At 50.7% G+C, this 21,062-nt stretch overlaps 1 protein-coding gene across 5 annotated transcripts in view; it reads left to right on the forward strand.

Moving 5' to 3' along the window:
- Window positions 1–21,062, forward strand: part of Med13l (mediator complex subunit 13L) — a 232,919-nt gene that overhangs the window by 208,643 nt on the left and 3,214 nt on the right. For 4 of the 5 annotated variants that reach the window (XM_028878797.2, XM_028878798.2, XM_028878800.2 and 1 more), the window contains 13 exons: window positions 3,216–3,395; window positions 3,884–4,107; window positions 5,845–6,037; window positions 6,843–7,236; window positions 7,859–8,078; window positions 9,089–9,277; window positions 9,761–9,984; window positions 10,096–10,265; window positions 12,696–12,854; window positions 13,944–14,120; window positions 15,053–15,210; window positions 17,397–17,558; window positions 20,073–20,185. In XM_028878797.2, coding sequence (XP_028734630.1) covers window positions 3,216–3,395; window positions 3,884–4,107; window positions 5,845–6,037; window positions 6,843–7,236; window positions 7,859–8,078; window positions 9,089–9,277; window positions 9,761–9,984; window positions 10,096–10,265; window positions 12,696–12,854; window positions 13,944–14,120; window positions 15,053–15,210; window positions 17,397–17,558; window positions 20,073–20,185 — 2,563 coding nt within the window. The remainder of the gene's footprint in view (window positions 1–3,215; window positions 3,396–3,883; window positions 4,108–5,844; window positions 6,038–6,842; window positions 7,237–7,858; window positions 8,079–9,088; window positions 9,278–9,760; window positions 9,985–10,095; window positions 10,266–12,695; window positions 12,855–13,943; window positions 14,121–15,052; window positions 15,211–17,396; window positions 17,559–20,072; window positions 20,186–21,062) is intronic. The other variant, XM_028878799.2, reaches the window with a different exon arrangement.

The following is a 21,062-nucleotide window of genomic DNA, read 5'->3' on the forward strand; positions in this document are numbered from 1 at the left end:
ACATTACATATTAAATAACCACACAGGAAACACGAGCAGAGCCCTCCCACCCCCTGACCCCTGTGGGGAGTTTGGGGCTCCACTTGAAGAGGCAGCAGCAGTTGCACTGAGGTCTCACAGTGGCACTGAGCTCTGGGAAGCTTGTGCTCCACAGGGAACTGAAAGGAGGTGAGAAGGAAGGGCCACAGCTGGGTGGAGGCTTTATCCAAAGAGTAAGAGAGATAATCAGTCATGAAACGTATTTTTAAAAAGATAGCAAAGCTCTACGTTCTGACCATAATGTTGGATGAGGATGAGAAAATACCAAGGACAGATGTGGGAAAACCAAATGGAAACCAGTTGGTTGCGGCTGGAGAGGTAGCTTAGTGGTTAGGAGCTTATACTTGTGCTTGGGAGGGAAAGGCAGGAAGATCTCTGTGAATTTCAGGCCAACCTGGTCTACATAGCAAGTTCCAGGCTAGTAGGGCTATATAGTGAGACCCCGCCTCAGAAAATCTTTCAAAAGAGGGTGGCAGGGAGAGCCTGTGCTCCCCAGGTAAAGGACCTGAGTTCAGTTCTCATCACCTACATAAAGATACCCACAAATGCCTGTGACTATAGCTCCAGGGGATCTGATGCCCTCATCTGCCCTCTCTGGACACCTACACCCTTGTGCTGGTACCTACATACAGGCACACTTGTATGCGCATAATACATTTTTTCCATTTAGATTTTTATATATGGACGTTTAGCCTGCATGTGTATCTGTGCACCGTGTCCATGCCTGGCGCCCGCAGAGGTCAGAAGAGGGTGTTGGGTCCCCTGAAGCTGTAATTATAGATGTCACTGCTGGGACTTGAGCCCCATCCTCTCTAAGAACAGTGCTCTTAACTGCTGAACCATCTCTCTAGCTCCAATTTCAAAATATTTTAATAAAAGAAATAGTTAGAGAATAAAGAGAAAAGAAGTAGTAGCTTGCTTTAGGAAAGAAGTAGGCACACTTCAGAGCTTGTCTAGGGAGTAGTGTGGGACATGCAGCTTGGGACTAAGCATAGGAAGGTGTTCATGAGGTTCCTGGGGTTGGACCCTGAAGGAAGGCCAGCCTGGGGAAAGCAGCCATGAATGGAGCTTTAAGGATTCCTTGTGAGTAGCCTGGGTGGAAGTGTCAGGACTTGGGACTGAAGTCCAGAAGGCTAAGGTTGGCATGTGGTGATGACTGCAGCCAGGCACACGGGAGCCCCTGTGCAGGAAGAAGGCTCAGAGGAGCCCTGGACAGGAAGCATAGTGGGTCTGGAGAGGCTGGGGCCAGGGGCCAGCCAGCGGTCCAGACCACCTCAGTGATTGACTGTGGCGTCTGGTGTCTGAGCACACTAGAGTAGAGGGAGGAGGTCAGCCTGGAGGGTGGGAACTGGGGACTCCCACCCTGTCTCTGGAGGGTGGGGACGGGCACTCCAACCCTGTCTCTGGAGGGTGGGAACGGGCACTCCCACCCTGTCCTGGAGGGTGGGAACGGGCACTCCCACCCTGTCTCTGGAGGGTGGGAACGGGCACTCCCACCCTGTCTCTGGGTAGCTCCCAGCGTTGCTGGAGTGAAGGGTGCAGCTAACTCCTCGACACAGACTGCAGTGTGGAGAGACAGTCTGACAGGAGGGCAGAACGCAGAGGACTGGGGCCATGCATCCGAGGAGCAGACAAGCAGTGGCACTTCCTGGAGGCAGAGCCTCAAGAGCTCCGCTCACTTTTATAGTGGCCTTTACTTGGCAGGCCCTCCATTCATATCTACTGAATGAATTTAAAGTAAAGAGCTGAGTGCTGTATGGTCAGCTTAGGGGTGGGTGGGGCTAGGAGGTGTCTGTCCACACAGTGGCCTGCCATGGGAGGAATTGTCTCTCTTACTGCAGAGCAAGTCTGGGAGGCTAAGATGACTGAAAGTAGCTGGTTTGCTGCAGATGAGTGAGGCGGATGCAGACTTGCAGAAAGTGATGTCCGAAGTTGGATTTTGTCAAAACACCATGCTTTGCACACTCAGGCAGCATTTACAGGAGACACTTGTGCTCCCGTGGCCTTGAATCTGTGCCCACTCCCCCTCCCTGCCCACTTTGGGTAGAGGCTCAGATTCAGGAAGTGCTCGATGTGGTTCTTTACTGTGAGTAGAAAAGAGAGAAGCAGAAAGGTCAAGGCAGTTAGCACCGCCTTGTCAGTCCTGGGCAGGTGGCTGGGGGAGGAGAATCTTGAGGGCACACCTGCCACTTGACTGGGCTCGGCTCCAGCAAGCCGTGGCCATGCCAGTACACGAGGCTCTTGCTTCTGCTCTGCCAGATCTTTCAGTTTTTAGGAAACACTGGGCATCCATGTTTATGTATGGAATTTTCTGGATTGATTTATTCCAAAATGAAGAAACCAAGCAAAACTCTGCTGGATGACCAGTGTGAAGCTGTGGACACACCTATAAATGTCCTAAGAATCATGAGCGCCTCCAGTTTCTCAAATAGTTGGTAGCTACATCTTAGATTACTGGCCAGCCTCTTTTCCAATCAGCCAGAGAAGATGCCTGAGGTCCTGCCCTGTGGACTCGCAGTCTGACCTTTCCGAGACTGAGGAATGTTGTGGACCCTCCTCGGGCCAAGAAGCGGCAGCCACAGCCACACTGTGGATGCACAGCTGTAGGTGGCTCTGGCTCAGAGCCTTCACCTGAGTTCACTCTGGGTTGAAAACACTTGACAGGGTGAGCGTCAGTGGAAGGGCGCTTCTCTCAGGCAGGGAGCGCCGTCCCCTCCTGTCTCTATACAGAGAACAGATGTTCTATGGTGCTGTGGCAAGGTCCTCTTCTCTATGCATTCAGTATTTTATGAGGATATTTGACGAGTTTTTCAAAGTCTCTTCCTTTCAGTCCCCATATCCTCAAGAAGTCGATGTGTGGAAAAGAAAGGAATGTGGTAACTAAGGAACCTTTGTGCCTCTGTCTTCTGGAAGATCTTGGAAACAGGTTTCCATGATTAGAGAAATGAGACTTCTCTTCTTCCTCCTTTTATACAGTTTTCTGTTGAACCCTTCCATAGAGTGTGACCCTCTTCCCCTTCACCCTCCTGACAAGTTCCCGGGTATTTTCTTCATTGGGAAGACCTTTCCTCTTGACTCCCAGGTTGTCCACCTCTTGTAACAGAGACCCAGGATGGCATCTAGGAGGGAGTGCTGCCCCTCACCTCCTTGTCCTCTGCTCTTCTCTCCTCCCACAGTGCTGGACACAAGCATGCTCTCATCCCAAGATGTGGTGCGCATGCTGCTGTCCCTGCAGCCCTTTCTGCAGGATGCTATCCAGAAGAAGCGCACAGGCAGGACCTGGGAGAACATCCAGCATGTGCAGGGACCACTCACCTGGCAGCAGTTCCATAAGATGGCAGGACGCGGGACCTATGGTGAGTCTTGACTGCTCCTGGCCTCCTTATGCCTCTGGGCTCTGCTCACCTTGCTGTAAGACCTGTGCCCCCCCCCCACATACACACACCCCCGGTCAGGGGAGCCTTTGCCTCAGGCACTCTTAGGTTCCCTAAAGGAGCTCTGCCTCAGCCACAATGCCTGCTGCCTGCCTGGGCTTGTTCCCCGTCTGCTCTGCCTCCTGCTCCATGGCAAGGATCGCACGCTGTGCTGGAGCACACTGAAGCAGCCCCGCTGCCTGCAGAGCAAACCGGGCTTGCTGCCTTCTGGCCTGCTCTCCTTGGACCTTCTGGGACGTTCTGATTCCTGTGAGGCTCTTCATTGGAGCCCACTTTAGTGAGCTGATTGCAGGAGCACCGAAGAAGAGCGTGTGAAAGGCCCCCGTGGCTCAGAACGTCAGAACTGCCACACTGTCTAGTGTGGAAAGAGAGAGACCCGTGTTCCTTCCTCAATAGCAATGTCATTGCAGGTTCGGAAGAGTCACCTGAGCCACTGCCCATTCCCACTCTGCTGGTGGGCTACGACAAGGAGTTCCTCACCATCTCACCCTTCTCCTTGCCCTTCTGGGAGAGGCTGCTCTTGGAGCCCTATGGGGGCCACCGTGATGTTGCTTATATTGTGGTGTGTCCAGAAAATGAGGCCTTGCTCGAAGGAGCCAAAACTTTCTTCAGGGACTTGAGTGCTGTATATGAGGTGAGCAAATTGTGGGGGCTACCTCCTTGACAAAGAGCATTTATAAAGAAGGATGAAGTGTAGAGTTAGTCTGTTGTTTTCTGTCTTTGTCTTGCTGTCTGGAGGAGCATTGCTTCCCCAAGACTTTGTATTTATTAGATTGAGAAGGCCGGCCTTATTACACACCTAAAATGCCATCCAAGGGTTTCCACTTACCAGCTTGGAGTCTGCAGGCATATGCTGACTAGGGAGGGGGGGGAGGGAGGGAGGGAGGGAGGGAGGGAGGGAGGGAGGGCCTTAACCACAGGAGGCAGCACTGCTTTGTGCTTATGTTTGGGCTGGAGGAGTTCCTGGAAGTAGTACTGAAACACTTACCTTGGAATTGTCTGAATGAAGGATAAACGTAATGGAGCATGCTTCATCCTAATATACAATTTTGGTATAGATTAAAAATATGGTGAATAGATCAATATGGAAACCAGCCACATAGTTTTGCATCTGTAGCGTAAGTTCCTTGAGTTCTGCAAAGTTTGACTCCTGGGTCTTTGACTGGCAGGGCCATGTATGTGTGCTGCTGAAGTGCACACGCCCTGCACTTGCAGTCCCATGCTTATGAGTTGGCAGTGTGAAGTGAAACCAGTATTGGCTAAAATGCTTAGAATGCTGGCAGGCACCCATGAGCACTGCGGAAGTGTTGGTGAATAAGACACAAAGCTGAACTTCAGATGTATTCTAGAACAGGGTTCACTATCCGAGTGTCTGGGTGAACCGAGAAGATGCCAGCACGCAATGCATTGGCATCTGGTCAGCCACGGAAGAAACCCTTGGACATGTCCATTTTGACCATTGCCTGGTCTGTGGGTGTAAAGCCCTGTGAAGTCATAATTAAGCTATCACCGACAGCTTGAATGGCCCTCCACTTGTTCCAAAGCTTGCAGCTTGCTGGGTCTGATTATCAGCGTGGCTGTGCCACCCCTCCTCTTCAGGAGCCTGCAGACGGTAGTCCCTTCCTGCATGGAGGTGTCCTCTGGGAGGGTTGGACCGCTCAGCTCTCCTAGTCTGCTTTCTGTTGATGTGATAAAACACTGACCAAGAGCAGCATTGGGAGGGAAGGGTTTCTATCAGCTTACAGGTTAGAGTCCTTCCTGGAGGGAAGTCAGGGCAGGGACCTGGAGGCAGGAGCTGAAGCAGAGACCATGGAGGGTGCTGCTTGCTGGTTCGCTTTCTCTGGCTTGCTCAGCTGCCTTTTTATGCAGCCCCCACAGTGGGCTGGGCCCCCACACACCCATCATTAGCAAGAAAATGCCCCACAGGCCAATCTGATGGAGGCAATTCCTCTGTTGAGATTCCCTCTTCCCAGACATGTCTAGATTTGTGTCAAAACTAGCCAGCATGGGGAGCCTTCACCTCAGCAGCTCTAGTAAGGGAAACATCCCGGCCAAGCAGAAAGCTCACTTCTCCCCTTCTCATAGTTGATTCTGCGACCCAACACGCTCCCGTGAGTCTCCTGGAGAGAAGTGTCTCTACTTCTGACTCTTAGAAAGTGGTCAGCATGCATGCTGGAGCAGCAGCTCGGCCTGTTTAAAGGGTCTCTCCAGGGTTGGAAGGACAGAGCAGTTTCAGGGGACAATGTCTGCCAGGGAAGGCCAGCTGCTGTTGCTGGTTTGCTTGCATGTGGTGACCTAAGAGGAAAAAGGAAGTGCTCACATGCATCTGTGAAGGGTGGCTACTGTCAGTGACCATCTTGTGTGCTGACAGATGTGTCGGCTGGGACAGCACAAGCCCATCTGCAAAGTGCTCCGCGACGGGATCATGCGTGTGGGGAAGACTGTGGCCCAGAAGCTGACAGAGGAGCTTGTGAGCGAGTGGTTTAACCAGCCTTGGAGCAGCGAGGAGAATGACAATCATTCCAGACTCAAACTTTATGCTCAAGTTTGCCGCCATCACCTAGGTAAGTGGGAAAGTGTTTGGCACAGGAGAGTTGGAGATAAAGTAGGACAGTCCTTTCCCTTACCTGCCCGGCAAGTCCAGCATTTTGTTTCTTGGCTCTTGATGTTAGGTTTTTGTGTTCTGGGTAGGGTCTCTCTTGCAGCCCTGGCTCACCTGGAACTCGCTATACAGACCTGCCTCTGCCTTCTGAGTGTTGGCACTAAAATGTGTGCCACCGTGCCTGGCTAAATCCTGATTTTTATGTGTTGTATATTCTTTAAAGTTGCTTACTGGGGTTATATGTGTTTATAGCCATTTGGAAAACTGCAACATTACTTGGTATTAGATGCTTAAGCTTGAAGAAAACCTCAGCGCTTGTAAAGTGCATGTCCATGGAGCACTGTGTGACTGTGGGGCCCATATCCATGGAGCACTGTGTATGGAGCACTGTGACTGTGGGGCCCATATCCATGGAGCACTGTGTGACTGTGGGGCCCATATCCATGGAGTACTGTGTATGGAGCACTGTGTGACTGTGGGGCCCATATCCATGGAGCACTGTGTATGGAGCACTGTGACTGTGGGGCCCATATCCATGGAGCACTGTGTGACTGTGTTTTGCATGGCACAGCAAAGCGGTCCAGTTCTCAGTGACATCAGATAGGAAATATGTTATGGGTGATTTCTTTTCTGTCTTCCAATAAGCTGAGTGTAGAATTGACAGGTCGCTTCGTGTGCATTTAGTCATGTGCAGGCATAGGAGTTTGTATTCAAGGTGTCGAGTGTGACACTGCTGAGGGTCCCTAAGATCATTTGTCTTCTTCCAGCACCTTATTTAGCCACTCTGCAGCTCGACAGTGGCCTGCTGATGCCACCGAAGCACCAGAGCCCACCAGCAGAAGCACAGGGACAAGCCACGCCTGGGAATGCTGGGTCTTTACCTTCAAATTCAGGCTCAGTAGCACCCCCAGCTGGCAGTGCATTCACCTCCAACAGCTCTGCAAACCCTTCAGCAAGTAGTTCATCTGCCCCCTCTGGGCCACCGGGCTCAACTGCCTCTGCTCCAGGCATCACTCAGATGAACACTACCTCTTCCTCAGGATTCAGTGGTGGTGTGGGGGGGCAGAACCCCAGTGCTGGGGGCAGCTCCACAGAGCGAACGCCAGGAGACACTGAGTCCGGGCAGAGCTCCACCCAGCCTTCACAGGATGGACAAGACAGGTATGTTTGTTCCTCACCAGCCCAGAGTGAGGCTTTAGCTTGGACACCCTCCCTCCACATCCACCCCTCGCCCACACACTTCAGGAGTCTCAGAATCCAGTAGAGTGTTCCTTTCCTTCTCGCTAATAAATGTGACATGTGTTGATCTGTGGGTACGTTAAGAGCTGGAACTTCTAATTAACATGCTCATTATTGAGTTCGTTAGCTAGTGTTGTTATAAGACCTTTGTGTGCAACATTAACACAGAAAACAAAGGAGTAGAAGAAGAAAAGTCCTGTTTTAGAGTAACACGGACTGAGTACCCTGCTCTGAAGTGCTCGGACCAAGCACGTTTGAACAGTTTTGAATTTAGGGATATGTGCATAGCCTATACTAGCCAGCACCCCTCACCTGGCAATCCAGAACCCAAGATCCAAAAGTTCTGGGCATCGCAGCAGCTTTTGGTATTTGTGCTGCTGTTTCCCGTCTTTTGTCTTGAAGATGTTGGGCCCAATGTGTGACACACCCACACCGTTGTATTAGATCTGAAATCATTGTCTGGGGAGTCAGCGTGCTCTGTAATTGATTTGTCTGATAGAGTTTCTCTTTGCTGTGAGAGCCTCACACCTGACTCTCTCTCCAGTGTTACAGAAAGAGAGAGGATAGGAATCCCCACAGAGCCTGACTCTGCAGACAGCCATGCCTACCCTCCAGCGGTCGTCATTTACATGGTGGACCCCTTCACCTACACTGCGGAGGAGGACTCCAGCTCCGGGAACTTCTGGCTGTTGAGCTTGATGCGCTGCTACACGGAGATGCTGGACCACTTGCCCGAGCACATGAGAAGCTCGTTCATTCTCCAGGTTGCTGTCCACAGGCTTGTTCTCTATGCTGCTGTTTCTGTGAGATGGAGTTCGCAGTCCTTTGACTTGCAAGTCCATGAGCCTCTAAGAACTGTGCTCCTCCAGGACTCCGTCTTTTACATTCAGTTACCATTTCCATCCTGGTGTGTTCTGCCCCATGTCTCGGTCTCATTATTACAAGGTCAGGGTTCTTCTTCCTCTTCACATAGGCTGCTTGTCATAAGAAACACTTTCTCACTATGGCGCTGAGGTTAGCCTCCCACTTCTGATGCCCCAGCCTCTCCAGTGCTGAGACTGTGGGCCTGTGCCACATAGCTAAGCCTATGGTCCATGTCTGGCCATTCTCACATAGGTCAGCTTTTGGTGCGTGCTCACTTTTTCCACTGGTATAAGCGAAACCTAGTACACATGCTGGTACGCTGTTTGACAGTCTTAAGTCATGTTTAAAAGTGCATACTTAAATGTAGACACTGGTGAATGTCATTTTCCAAAAAGCTTGTTCTCGTTTCTCAGCAGTGAGTGAGCATGCCCATTTCCCTGTACCTTTGCTAGCTCTAAAATGAAGTGTTTTGTACAGTTGAAATGGGTCATCATCGTTTTATTAAAAGCTGTCATGTAGAATGAAAGGATTGAGGTTAAAGTGGACAGAAGAGATTATGGATAGTTTTTCATTGTCTCCAAGTCTGAGTCCCACGTGATCAGATACTACTGCAGCATGCTATGTCAAATCTTCTACAGATGGGCATACATTAAGGTGTAAGTTTAAAGTATGAGGGCCGTGGGACAGTTTCATGGACACCGGCATACTGATACTTCTCCAATGGCTGGTGGACATTTGATGTACAGCTTTTATTTCACTGGGAGGAATTAGGATACAATTATATTTGACATCTACATGTTTGGAGTTAAGCGTCCATCTCTCTACTCTAGCCATAAACCTATGCCATCTCATTTTCCAGCTCTCTGGTTTGTGGGGTTTTGAACTAACTGTTGCTTGCCTCCTCTTGTAGATTGTGCCTTGCCAGTACATGCTGCAGACAATGAAGGATGAACATGTTTTCTATATTCAATACTTGAAGTCCATGGCGTTTTCAGTGTACTGCCAGTGCAGGCGACCTCTGCCTACACAGATCCACATTAAATCCCTCACGGGCTTTGGGCCTGCAGCCAGCATTGAGATGACCCTCAAGAACCCGGAGGTGAGTCTGGGAGGCAGAGATCGCTAAAGAGAGCCATCTTCTTCTGCAGTACAAACCAGAGCACCTCTCCCACCTCCCAGCCTAGAGCCATGGCTCAACATCTCGCCAGTGCCTCAAGTGTGCTGCCTGTGACTCCAGACCCTCCCGGGGCTGTGTATAATGGACCACATTGTGGCTTCGGTTTCTACTTCCTAGTGTCTGTTGGCATTGGGCAAGCTTGCTTTCTAATATAGTAGTTTCTTTCCATCAACCATTGATGGCTTATAGACGGGCGTTTTAAACAACTAAACCACAGGGCCCCGTAGTTCATGAATTTAATGAATACTTTTGCTGTCTGTGTCCTATCTAGTCCTGGAGGGAAGGGGTGGGGGCCGCCTGTTGTCATTAATCCGTGTTTCCTTCCCTCGTCGTTGGCTCTGGGTGTTACTGTAAACGTTGTCTTGGTTGGCCTTGTGCTGATACTGACCTTGATTCTTCTTTCAGCGGCCCAGCCCAATCCAGCTTTATTCCCCGCCCTTTATATTGGCCCCAATCAAAGACAAGCAGACAGAGCCTGGAGAGACTTTCGGTGAGGCGAGCCAGAAATACAATGTACTCTTTGTGGGCTATTGTCTGTCTCATGACCAGCGCTGGCTCTTGGCATCCTGCACTGACCTCCATGGGGAATTACTGGAGACCTGTGTTGTAAACATTGCTTTACCAAGCAGGTGAGAAGCCTTGCTGTTTGTGTTCACTTGTGTTAACTCTGCGGTGGTGGCATGCATGTGTACGTTGGAAATGGACTGTCCGCCTTCCCGAGAGACAACTGATCCGTGTAGGACCCTTCCTGTTTCTCTGTCTGTCAGGTCACGGAAGAGTAAAGTGTCCGCGCGGAAGATTGGGCTGCAGAAGTTGTGGGAGTGGTGCCTGGGGATTGTTCAGATGACATCTCTGCCCTGGAGAGTCGTCATCGGCCGCTTGGGGCGTCTTGGCCACGGGGAGCTTAAAGGTGAGCCAGCGAGCGGTCCTCGCAGCAGGTGCAGGGACAGAGGAGACGAACCGGTGATGGTCGCCGAGCAGAGCAGGGAGGCCTTCAGCTCCTCAGACTGACTCTGATGTCAGTGATGCTTTCACACAGAAGGGAGAAGAAGCCAGGGCTTGACAAACTCGTCTGTAGTCCCCATCGTCACACAGATAATGCTGGGAATGTAAATCAGAAAACGTATTTCATTAGTACAAAGTGATAGTTTAATTTTAATAATAGTACATATGAAGACAGTAAAAAGAGGAAGTGCTGGCGATTGGAGGTGATTGTTTAAGTCCTATGTAAGAATAGCCTTCAGGGCTGTGGGGACGGCTCAGTGGGTCAGATGCTTGCTGTGTAAGCATGAGGGCCTGAATTGGTTCTCCAGCAGGTTCCTGACATGTGGGTGCAGCTTCTGACATGACTAGGAGACACAGTCTCTTCTTTGATTCTTAGAAATACCCCCTCTTCCACAGTGTTCCCTGAGCCTTAGGTGAAGGAATTGTTCTGTAGATTAAAGCCTCACCAACATGACTGTGTGAACATTTGCTGAGCAAGGACAGCAATAGACATGCTAAAGTTGGTGGGGAAAAGACTGGGAGGCCTCAGCCCTACCCAGAGAGCCACAGGCATCTCCGGGATGCTGGAGGGGGAAAATAGTCTTCCCCAGGGAAGAGCACACCAATTGACTGTCCACTACCAAATGGTCAGCCCAGAAAACACACATGTGCGTAATGTTGCACAGATTGAGCAGATGTAGTTCAGGTTGTATGTGTATATAATATACACAAACACATGTAACAACAACCACTGAAAGAAGAGACCGTGAAGTTGAAAAAGAGCAAAGAGATGTATATGGAAGGGTTTGGAGGAGGAGAGGGAAGGGGAAAAGAATCTAATTACTATAATCTCCAAAAGTGGAATTAATTAAAGAAGAAGACATCCATTGCAAAATAGCCTGTGGTTACCAGAGTAGAGGGGACAAGGGCCCTCTTGCCAAGGGCCCGAGAGTACAATCTCTTCTGGCAAAGCGGAGGACACTTCGCAGCTCTTCAGTTCTGCCAGTGTGAACAACCGTAAGACAATACCCAGCTGTGGCTGCTGGGAACAGAATCTGTTTACAAAAACAGGTGGTGGGCAGGATTTGGCCCCAGACTGTGGTTCACACCAGCCCCTGTGTTAGAGTGTGTGCACCCTTTGACTACAGGAAGTGCAGCCAGGTACCATGGAATCCCTGGAATGAAACCGTTGAGAGAGCTCACATACAAGCTGCTGCCTGTGATGCAGATCTGCACTCAAGGTTTCAGACTCACAGCCATGTGTGTGTGTCTTCTAGTCACACTTGATACTGTGAACTGGGAGAAGATGGGGTCTTTTCATTTAAAGCAGCATCTCACTTAGACGTATGAGTCTGCTGTCAGTGGCCTGGAGGTTAATCCACTGGGCTCCCTCCTTTCATTTCCGTCAGACTGCCTCCCTTCCTCCTGCTCTGCTGCTTAGTCTGTCGTCGTCGTCGGTCAGTGCTCATGACCCTGGCGAAGGGAGGGAAGAAGAACAGGAAAGAAGCAGGGGGCGAACATGTTGTCTGGCGTGTGACGTAGAAAATGGTGAAGGCCTTCCCTGTGGATGACCGTGGAAGGGCCACACTCTCCTTCCTTGCCCCTTGAGGAGAGGGCCTGAGTGTGGCTGGAGGAGCCACACTGGACAGAGGAAGTACATAGCCACCTCCCTGCTGGCCTGGGGTTCCTTCCTCCTTTGGGAGCCATGGTCTGAATGAGGGCGTACAGAAGCCCCAGCTTCCTGGTGGCCTTGGTGTCTGCTGGTTAGCTGCCAGTGCTTGTCAGGGAGAGCCTCTTCCTGATACCTTGTGGCACTCAGGCCTTAAAACTGACATCCTGCCGTTTTACGATGTTTTCTTCATATTTGAGCTACTTTTCTTATGCCCACTTATGGAGAATGTCATTAGAAATAGAAAGCACGCTGCCCTGCACTCTCCCGTGAGGAAGATCTGTGTGGCCGTAGAGACGCCTGTGCTGAAGACCCTGTGCGCACAAGAGTGCATGTGACAGCAGAGGCTGCACAGGAGAGCACTGAGCAGGCATCAGACCCTGACAAAAGAATGGCTAGCACAGGCTAGCCCAGCCAACAGAGACCTCAGCATTCAAAGCATTTTAGAACCTGAATCTGCCAGGGTCCATTGCAGGCCCTCAGAGGGTGCTCTAGACAGGATGGCAGCAACCTACAGAGAGCAGGCCTTTGTTTCTCTGTTGACACAGTGAGGTAGAAGCCAGGAAACAAAGGAGGGGACTAAAGGGACCAAAGGGAAAGGCCCACTCCCTTTAGGGCTGGGTCACAATGGTGACATGGCCAAGCATGTGAACTTTTAAAGACTGTGTTTGTGATCTCTGACTTCAGACTGGAGTATCCTCCTTGGAGAATGTTCGCTACAGACAATCAGCAAACAGCTCAAGGATGTGTGCCGGATGTGTGGGATCTCCGCTGCAGACTCTCCTTCTATCCTTAGTGCCTGCCTGGTTGCCATGGAGCCCCAGGGGTCCTTTGTAGTGATGCCAGGTAAATTGTCTCTTGTCAGTCCAGGACATTCAAACTTAAGTCTGCAGATGAATGTAGTCCATAAGTCTTGCGTCTCTAAGAGAAGCTTGGTTTTGACCTAGAAAATGGGACCATCTGATACCTTCCTAGGGAGGACTTAATTATTGTTGTTGACCACAGGTTGGGAGAGGGAGGAAGTCTCTGGGTATGAGTGAGAACAGGTAAATGGACAGCTAGTGAGTGTTATCTAACCCTAGTCTCTTGGCATCCTAGGACTTCACCCTCCATAAAGCTTCTAGACCAGTGTGGTGCCTCAAAAAGGGTTTAGAATCTCTGCTGTCATTGAGGAGGAGTAGTGGAGGAAAGAGACCAACAGTTAGCACAGGGCCAGACATAAGCAAGCTCTCGGTGACCGTCAGGACATCGGGCACAGAAGCTTTATAGATGCCTGGCTTGTGGGAAACAGCCGCTGCTTTCTGACTGTGTTATGCTGTGAGTTACAAAGGACGCTGTGAGGTCTGTCTCACATTCAGACACAGTGTGCTCTTGAACCCTGTGGGAAGTCAGCAGAGTGACTGAGGACAGTCTTCAGTGCAGGACAGTGGCTGGACTGTGCTCCCTAGGCCTCAGGTCACCTTGGCCATCAGTAACCATGGAAGTTTACATGCCTTTTAGATGTCGCAGTCCTCGTTCGTAAGTAGAGACAGTTGCTGCTAGCTCAGGGTGGGTGTGCTGAGCCAGTGAGACACGTGACTGGAGCTTAGCACGGGCCAGTGTGTGGAAGGCATTGCCCAGAGTTGTTAGAGCATTAGCTGCCGTCATTCAGAACAGTGCTTTTATAAATTGTGAGGCCACAGAGGGAACAGTGCTGGGAGGTCAGTTTTAGGGTCTTCGATTACTTCTTAGGTAAGGAATCTACACAATACTTGGTGGACGCCATCCGGGTTTATCTTCACATTTCCAGTGTGAGGTGAGGGTCAGGCCATCATCACTGGTGTTCTGTCGGGTTCTTAAAGACACTTAAGGAAGTGGGGCAGCCTTGAATGTTGACCCGTGAGACTGTTGGGTCCTCCTGCGCAGAGCCCACCGACACAGCTCTGCCCTTTACAGATGCCGTCACAATGGGCTCCGTGTTCGGCCGGAGCACCGCGCTCAACATGCAGTCGTCTCAGCTGAACACACCTCAGGACGCTTCCTGCACCCACATCCTGGTGTTCCCGACGTCATCAACCATCCAAGTGGCTCCGGCCAACTACCACAATGAAGACGGCTTTAGCCCCAACAACGGTGAGTGGAAGGCGCAGAAGTAGGCAGAGTGAGTGTCCACTGCGGGCTGCTGTGTGCTGCAGTAGTGTCGTAGAGAGCCTGGAGAGGAGATGCAGAGGCTGAGGACCGACCGCCAGGGCGAGCTGCTCTGCAGCGTCACCACTTTAGTGCTCCCGCGTCTCTGCAGATCCCCAAGTGAAAGGTTTGGTTGCCTCCTGGTCTCAGTCCATGACAATGAAGCGGTGGCAGCCACACAGCTTCAGGAAGCAGGGCCACCCGCGCTGTTGTTCTCCCTTTCCAGACTTTCTGCGTCTAAGCCTCCGCCCACAGTTGGCATTGCCGCATTCAGGGTGGCCTCCCACCAGTTAGTCCTTAGTGTTGCTCACAGGAGACACACAGCAGAGTGTTCCACTCTCGGTTGCTTACTAACTCGGTCAGGTTGACAATCCAAACCAGCCACCAAGACCAGAGCAGGGAGGGTTAACATCACGGCTTTCTGTCTGCTCTTGTCCCCCACCCATCACTGTCCCCCCAGTGTGTGGCTCTTCTGGTCTGAGTGTGGAGGGCATGGCATGGGAGGAAGCAGCCTTCCTAGATCACCATGGAGATGCAGTTTCCGGGAGAGTAGCTCCATATCCAATTTTCTTAATGGAATTCTGTTTGAGTATTTTTATAGGATTGAAAAATCGTCATAGTTTTGTAAAATGCTCAATTTTTGTGTATCTGTTTGTGCTGTTCTTGAATTTTTAACATCTACCAGTATTTATTAATGTGGAATGGGGGCTTTCTGCATGGCCGTGGTTTCTCCATTGTGTCCTCCTGGTCAGGAGGCCACTGGGGAGGGAACAAGGACAGCTTGTAGCACTTGTGTGCAGTTGGAGATTAGCAGAACGTCCTATGGTAAAGTGCAGTGTGCTTCCTGTTTAACTTTCCTGTGTTTCTCTTCCCTCTAGACGATATGTTTGTAGACCTTCCATTCCCAGACGATATGGACAATGACATTGGCATCTTAATGACTGGGAACCTCCATTCCTCTCCCAACTCCTCCCCGGTGCCCTCCCCAGGCTCTCCCTCTGGAATCGGTGTGGGCTCTCACTTCCAGCACAGTCGGGTAAGCACTGTTGGAAGGAGTTGCTGAGAACAACCACAGCCTCAGGAAACTCGTCACCACTGGCAGCCATGCTTTGACTGCATGCTCCTCTCTCCTCAGAGGTCGGGGTCTCTGTGGGCCACAGCCCTCCAGCACATTTTGGAGAGCAGGCATTTGGAGGGCGACATTCAGACCTTCTTAGTCTACCCTTTATTAGAAAGTCAGTCCTGTGGTGTGCAAGGCTCTTGGTGGTGCTCCTGCCTGCGGCTCTGCTTGCTTTTGAGTGGCAGGGGAAGTTGGTGGGCTGAGAAACTGCAGATGCGTGCTGTTCATCCCAGCCTCCCCAAAAGGGTTTGAATGCTTTTGTTTTTGAGCAAAAGCTTTTCATCTTCCCAGATAGTGGCTTGTAATAAGAAGCAGGAGGGCAGAGCTGGTGCTCAGCATGTGCACTGTCCTGAGCTGAGGAACTCCCCGCAGCATATGACTGTGAGGAGCGGTTATGGCCCGTGTCCACTCAGTTTCCCTTGGACAGTCCTGGTCTTGCTGGCCACAGCCTGGGGGTGTCGAGAGCCAGCCAGTGCATAGTTTACAGCTATCTCCACCTCACTGCTGCAAGCTAGTGAAGAAGTCAGAGCTCAGCCTTAGCTCAGTCTTCAGATGCCCTGGACTAATAATGGGTTTCAAGTCAAAGGCTGTCCCAACCAGTGGCTCAGGCCTCGCGGTTGTGCTGTGCTTCTAAAGGTTCTTGGGGGAGTAAGACACTGAGAAGCTGTTGTCTGGTGTCAGCCCCTGAGCGAGTGCAGCAGCCTTACACGCACTGACTCCTAGAGGGGACCGTGCTGCCATCACTACAGTCACTTAGGGGTGATCAGGAAAGGGATTAGGGTTAGCACTCAGTGGAGCAGCTGAAGGGACCATGCAGAGCCCTCAGTCACTACCTGCCCTGTGCCCTTTGGGGAGGAAGAGATGGTAAATGTCTGGGTTTCCTTTATGGCTACTGGCCAGGGACTGACAAGCACTTTGTTCCCTGGAGGTTATTTCGACAGAAACTGGAACCACAGATTTTCTACTGAGCAGTTTGAATGAATATTCCTGTGACTTGGTGCGCCCTGGCCTGCAGCAAGCCCCAGTCATGTGCTTACTGTTGTAGTTCATTTTAGCATTCATAAAGCCTTCCCTGTTGATGATAGCGATCTTTCTTAAGGAGGTTTATGCATTTCCCTCCTCTCTTAGAGTCCGAATGTTGCAGTTTAAACAGCTCTGTTCTGAAACTAATCAGGTGGCCTTTTTCAGTGCTGAGCCCTTCAGCCTGGTGACTCCCAGAAGCTTTTCCTTTTTCTAAACTGTTTATCTCTAGTTAAGTCATTACATAGAACTGTGTGTTCAAGGTGGCAGCAAAGGTCATTGTTTGCTTTACAGCAGGCCTCAAGTAGGCTGGCCTTGAAGTCTCATCCTCCTACCTCAGCCTCCTTTCCTCCTAAGAGTATGGACTGCATGCACATGTATGTGTGTGCGTGTGCTACTGTGTCCCAACTTCACTTTTTTTCTTTGGCCATCATAATTTTATTTTTTAGTCTGTCCAAAATCAGAATTGGTAAGATTTGATGTATTAAGTAATTAAGGGTCATTTTCTTCTCTAAATAGGAGGCATTCAGAAACAAACTGATCACTTACTATTACTTGTGCTAAAGGCACCTTTTAAGTTGTGGAAGGCACTGGAAGGTGGGAAGTACTACAGTATGCACTCTCGACTCTGAGGTGCATGGTGTACTTGCGCGGCGCCGCCAGAGTGGCAGGAGCATCGCTGTCCGTGGACTCCGGTGTGTGGTGCTTAGTTCTAATCAGGTTAGGTGGTGGTGGAGAGCAGGTACACTCCAGGGCTTCTGTTCTGGGGACTGTTAGTGAGGAGCACCTGGAGGATGCTGGGCTCTTCCGTTTCAGTGTGCTGTGGATGAAGCCTCAGACAGGTGCCTTGTGCTGTCAGCACCAGTGCATCCATCGCCAGGACCTTCGACTACTCCTTAGTTTCTGTTGATGCCCGGGTTTGCTGCAGAGACTTGTGTATTTCATGGCACAGTTCTCAGTGCCAAGGGCTTTGGCGGGAGATGCTGCAGGCAGGAGACCCGTCGCTAGTGTGCAGTCTAGAGGGGGGCTGGCCACACTCAGGTCCTGACAATGCTCATTGTGCTTTGGGCCTTGTTTTTCAGAGCCAGGGCGAGCGGCTTCTGTCTCGGGAGGCCCCGGAGGAGCTCAAGCAGCAGCCACTGGCCCTTGGGTATTTTGTGTCAACTGCCAAAGCTGAGAACCTCCCCCAGTGGTTCTGGTCATCGTGCCCCCAGGCCCGGAACCAGTGCCCCCTCTTCCTGAAGGTTGGTTGGTGCTTTCTGAAGTTTAAGAGGAATCATTGGCTTGTGTTTTTATTTGGTTTGAACTAGAAATCTCCTGCTAGCTGCTACAGTCTCTTTCTATTCATTTCCCTCATGTCACTTTACTCTGAGGGGATTATAGTTACAGGAGAGTGGAGTTTGGGAGAGGGACTGAAACCTTAATAAGAAGTGAGTCTGTGTTAACCTCAGGAGGCGATCAGGGCCGTACGTGCAGGAGCGACATGCGACTCAGCCTGACACTCTTCCAGTCAGTACTGAGAGCTGCCCGTGACCTGCAGCACAGGCCTGCCCGGCTGCACATAAAGCAGAGCCGGTCAGTCAAGCCTTCTACTTCCATGCTTGTTCTCCTTGCGTGGCTTGTGGAACCCAGGTGCTCCAAACTGGAAGAGTTGAAAGAGTCTAGAATGGAATCCATTCCTCACCCTCAGGCTGGCAAGAGACACAGGTGTGATAGTGTACCCTGGTGGCAGAGCCATGGGAAGGCAGACTCCTGGCATGAGCTGTGCCGGGGGTACTGAGTAATAACAACCTCGAACTCTCCCTGGGCCCAGCACACCCACTTCCAGCCATCTGTATTTGGCAGAAGTGAAGAATGGCATATGTAGTTGGTACATGTCCATGCCCAGATATGAAAGGGGCTGAGGTGGGAGAGTCCTGTGAGTTGTGAGTTGAAGCAAACTTGAATAGACAGCAACATTGACTCAGAACAAGCAGACAAAATGGCCATGTAAAAGATGAGGAAAAGCTAAGGACCCATCAGTATGGCCAACCAAGCCAACTCCGCAGCCTCGCCACACAGTGTAGTGTGGGATGTCTACCACACAGTGAGGATGGCTTTGTGTGCCTGTTCTGCAGAGTGGAGGGGAGCCTGCAGTAGCCTGTAAGATGCTCCATCTCCCAGAGACAAGGGAGAGGGCACTCAAACACTTGGGAGCTAAAGCTGCCTTCCTAATGCCTTGGGAGAATACCACAAGTCATGGAAATCTGTAGTCTTTGGAAATTGGACTCAGGAGGCCTCGATTGTTCTTCTGTAAAACTTGGGAACAATGACAGCTTGGCTACAATAAACACCCATGTTGCAATGATTGTGGTTCCTAATTATTATTTATTGCTCCAAACACTTGAGGCTGTTGAAGAACTGACTGATTCCAGACCCAAAGTGAGAAATAGTCAGGGTGTAGCTGATAACATTGCAGTCCATCAAAGCAAGGAATTTCCCCAGGACTGTTAGGTGGCATCCAGACCAGAGGTGCCAGGCACAGTGTGAGTCCAAGAGACAGTGAGTCACTCTTTAAGAAAGGTCAGACACAGTCATGGGAGGTTGTGCTGGAGCAGTTTGCTCATCTGAAGATGAAGCATGAAAGGGACGGACGGACTGTCCCTTCACAGACTTGAGTTTCTCTTTCACGTCGCTGCATCGGGACAGCGACAGTGCCTTTTGTTGTGCTCTGACTGCAGTCTTCAGCTGCCCACCCTGGAGATGCACCCTTGATTGAACCTCTGGGTCGAAGAGTTGGTTTGTGAGAAATCTGGAAGGTAGAAAGTATTTAAAAGAACCACGATACAGACCAGCCACATCCGACTGCCCAGCCTTTGACACTCCTTAATCATTTCCAGCGTACACCAGGTTGGCCCACGCCTGGAGGAGGGAAGAGACAGTGTCGAGATTATCAAGGGAGTTGACTGTAGCCTATCAGTTGATATAAAGGAATCAAGCTTTTTTGTGTGTATGATGCTTATTACTAAGTTCTTATCTGTAAGCTTTACCTCCTAAATTTACAAGGGAAATGGTACAACAGTTGGTTTTGCTTTACAATATTTCAAAGGGAAAAGTGCTCAAAACAGAGTGACAAGCAGTGGCCATTGTTCCAGCTCTGGTGGCAGGGCACATAGCCTTCCGTAGGAACAAGTATTCTGTGTGCTTGACTGTTATGCTAAAGAAGCAGAATGAGTGAGCCGGCTCAGTAGGTCAAGGGACTTGTGAGCTCAGTCCTGGGTCCCCCATGATGGAAGGGGAGAACTGACTCCAGCAGGCTGTCTTCTGACCCCCACATGTGTGCTTTGGTGTGTGCACACATGCGTGCACACACAAAATAACTATTTTTTCTTTTTTTTTTAATTGGTGTTTTTGCCATGGGTGTGGGGGTCCCCTGAAACTGGAGTTACAGACAGGTGTGAGCTGCCATGTGGGTGCTGGGAATTGAACTCTGGTTCTCTGGAAGAAGAGTCAGTGCTCTTAACCCCTGAGCCATCTCTCCAGCCCCCAAATAACTATTTTTTAAGGAAACAAATGAAGTAGGTTAAAGCAGGAAGAGAGGCCCCTGAAACGGCTTTGATCTTAACTCTAGGATGTGGTGTGGCTTCCCAGGAGGTGACTGAGCACTTGAAGCTCTTGGGCACATAGCAGCCTGACTGCAAGACTGAGGAGCTGGGGCCTCAGTCTCTTCACGGTGCTGCTCTGTACCTGGACATGAATGGCCTTTGTTCTTCCCACAGGCTTCACTCCATCACCACATCTCTGTAGCACAGACAGATGAGCTCCTTCCTGCCAGGAACTCGCAGCGGGCTCCACACCCTCTGGACTCCAAGACCACGTCTGATGTGTTAAGGTAGTTTCCAGCTGAGGCAGCATTGCCGTCCATCGGGAGGTGATGTTGCCCTCGGTGTGCTAGTGAGGTGATGCTCAGAGACGCTGTTGTCTGCAGAGCAGTGCTGCCCGGCACCCCTGAGAGCTGGACAGACAGTGTGTGCACTTCATTCACTGGACAGTGAAGTGCATGGGACACTTCCCTTCCTATTCCAAGGCGGTGATGAGAGGGTCAGACTTGAGGTGGAGGGATAGTCAGAAGACAGTGTCTGGGAACTGCCTTGCATGGAAAACTCTTTGGAACCTTCCCTGCCATAGATAGATACGTATGGTTGACCGGAACACAAGTTCTGTGTTGTGAAATGCATCCCAGAAGCATGAGTTCTCTTACGCTGTTTTTAGCACCACATAACATTTTATCTGTGGGTCTGATAAATGATGCATGCCTGTAATCCCAGAACTTGGAAGGAGAAGGCAAAAGAACCAGGAGTTCAAAGTTATCCTCAGCTACTTACTAAGTTCAAGGCCAGAGTCTAGCCTGGGCTACACAAGACCCTGTCAGTGGATTTGTACGCATGGGTGCGTGTGGGTGCACATGCCCAAGGTCAGCCAGTGTCTTCCTCCACTCTGCACTTTACTCTTTGAGACAGAGTCCGAGCCTGGAGCTCAGCAGCTGGCCAATGAGCTCCCAGGACTCACTGTGTCCACCTCACCCCGCCCCACTGCTGGCTTAGAGATGTGCACGCTTGCCCTCTGCTTCACACAGATTCTGGGGCCTGAACTCAAGTCCTGGGTCATTAACGGAGCCCTCTCCAGATCCCAGACCAGATCTTAAAAACAAAACAAAAACCAGCCAACAAAAACTGTCAGGTACCTTGAGGAAATACCCAAGCTTCTCC

This window comes from Peromyscus leucopus, chromosome 23 (genome assembly GCF_004664715.2).
Source record: "Peromyscus leucopus breed LL Stock chromosome 23, UCI_PerLeu_2.1, whole genome shotgun sequence".
Classification (NCBI taxonomy): Eukaryota; Metazoa; Chordata; class Mammalia; order Rodentia; family Cricetidae; genus Peromyscus; species Peromyscus leucopus.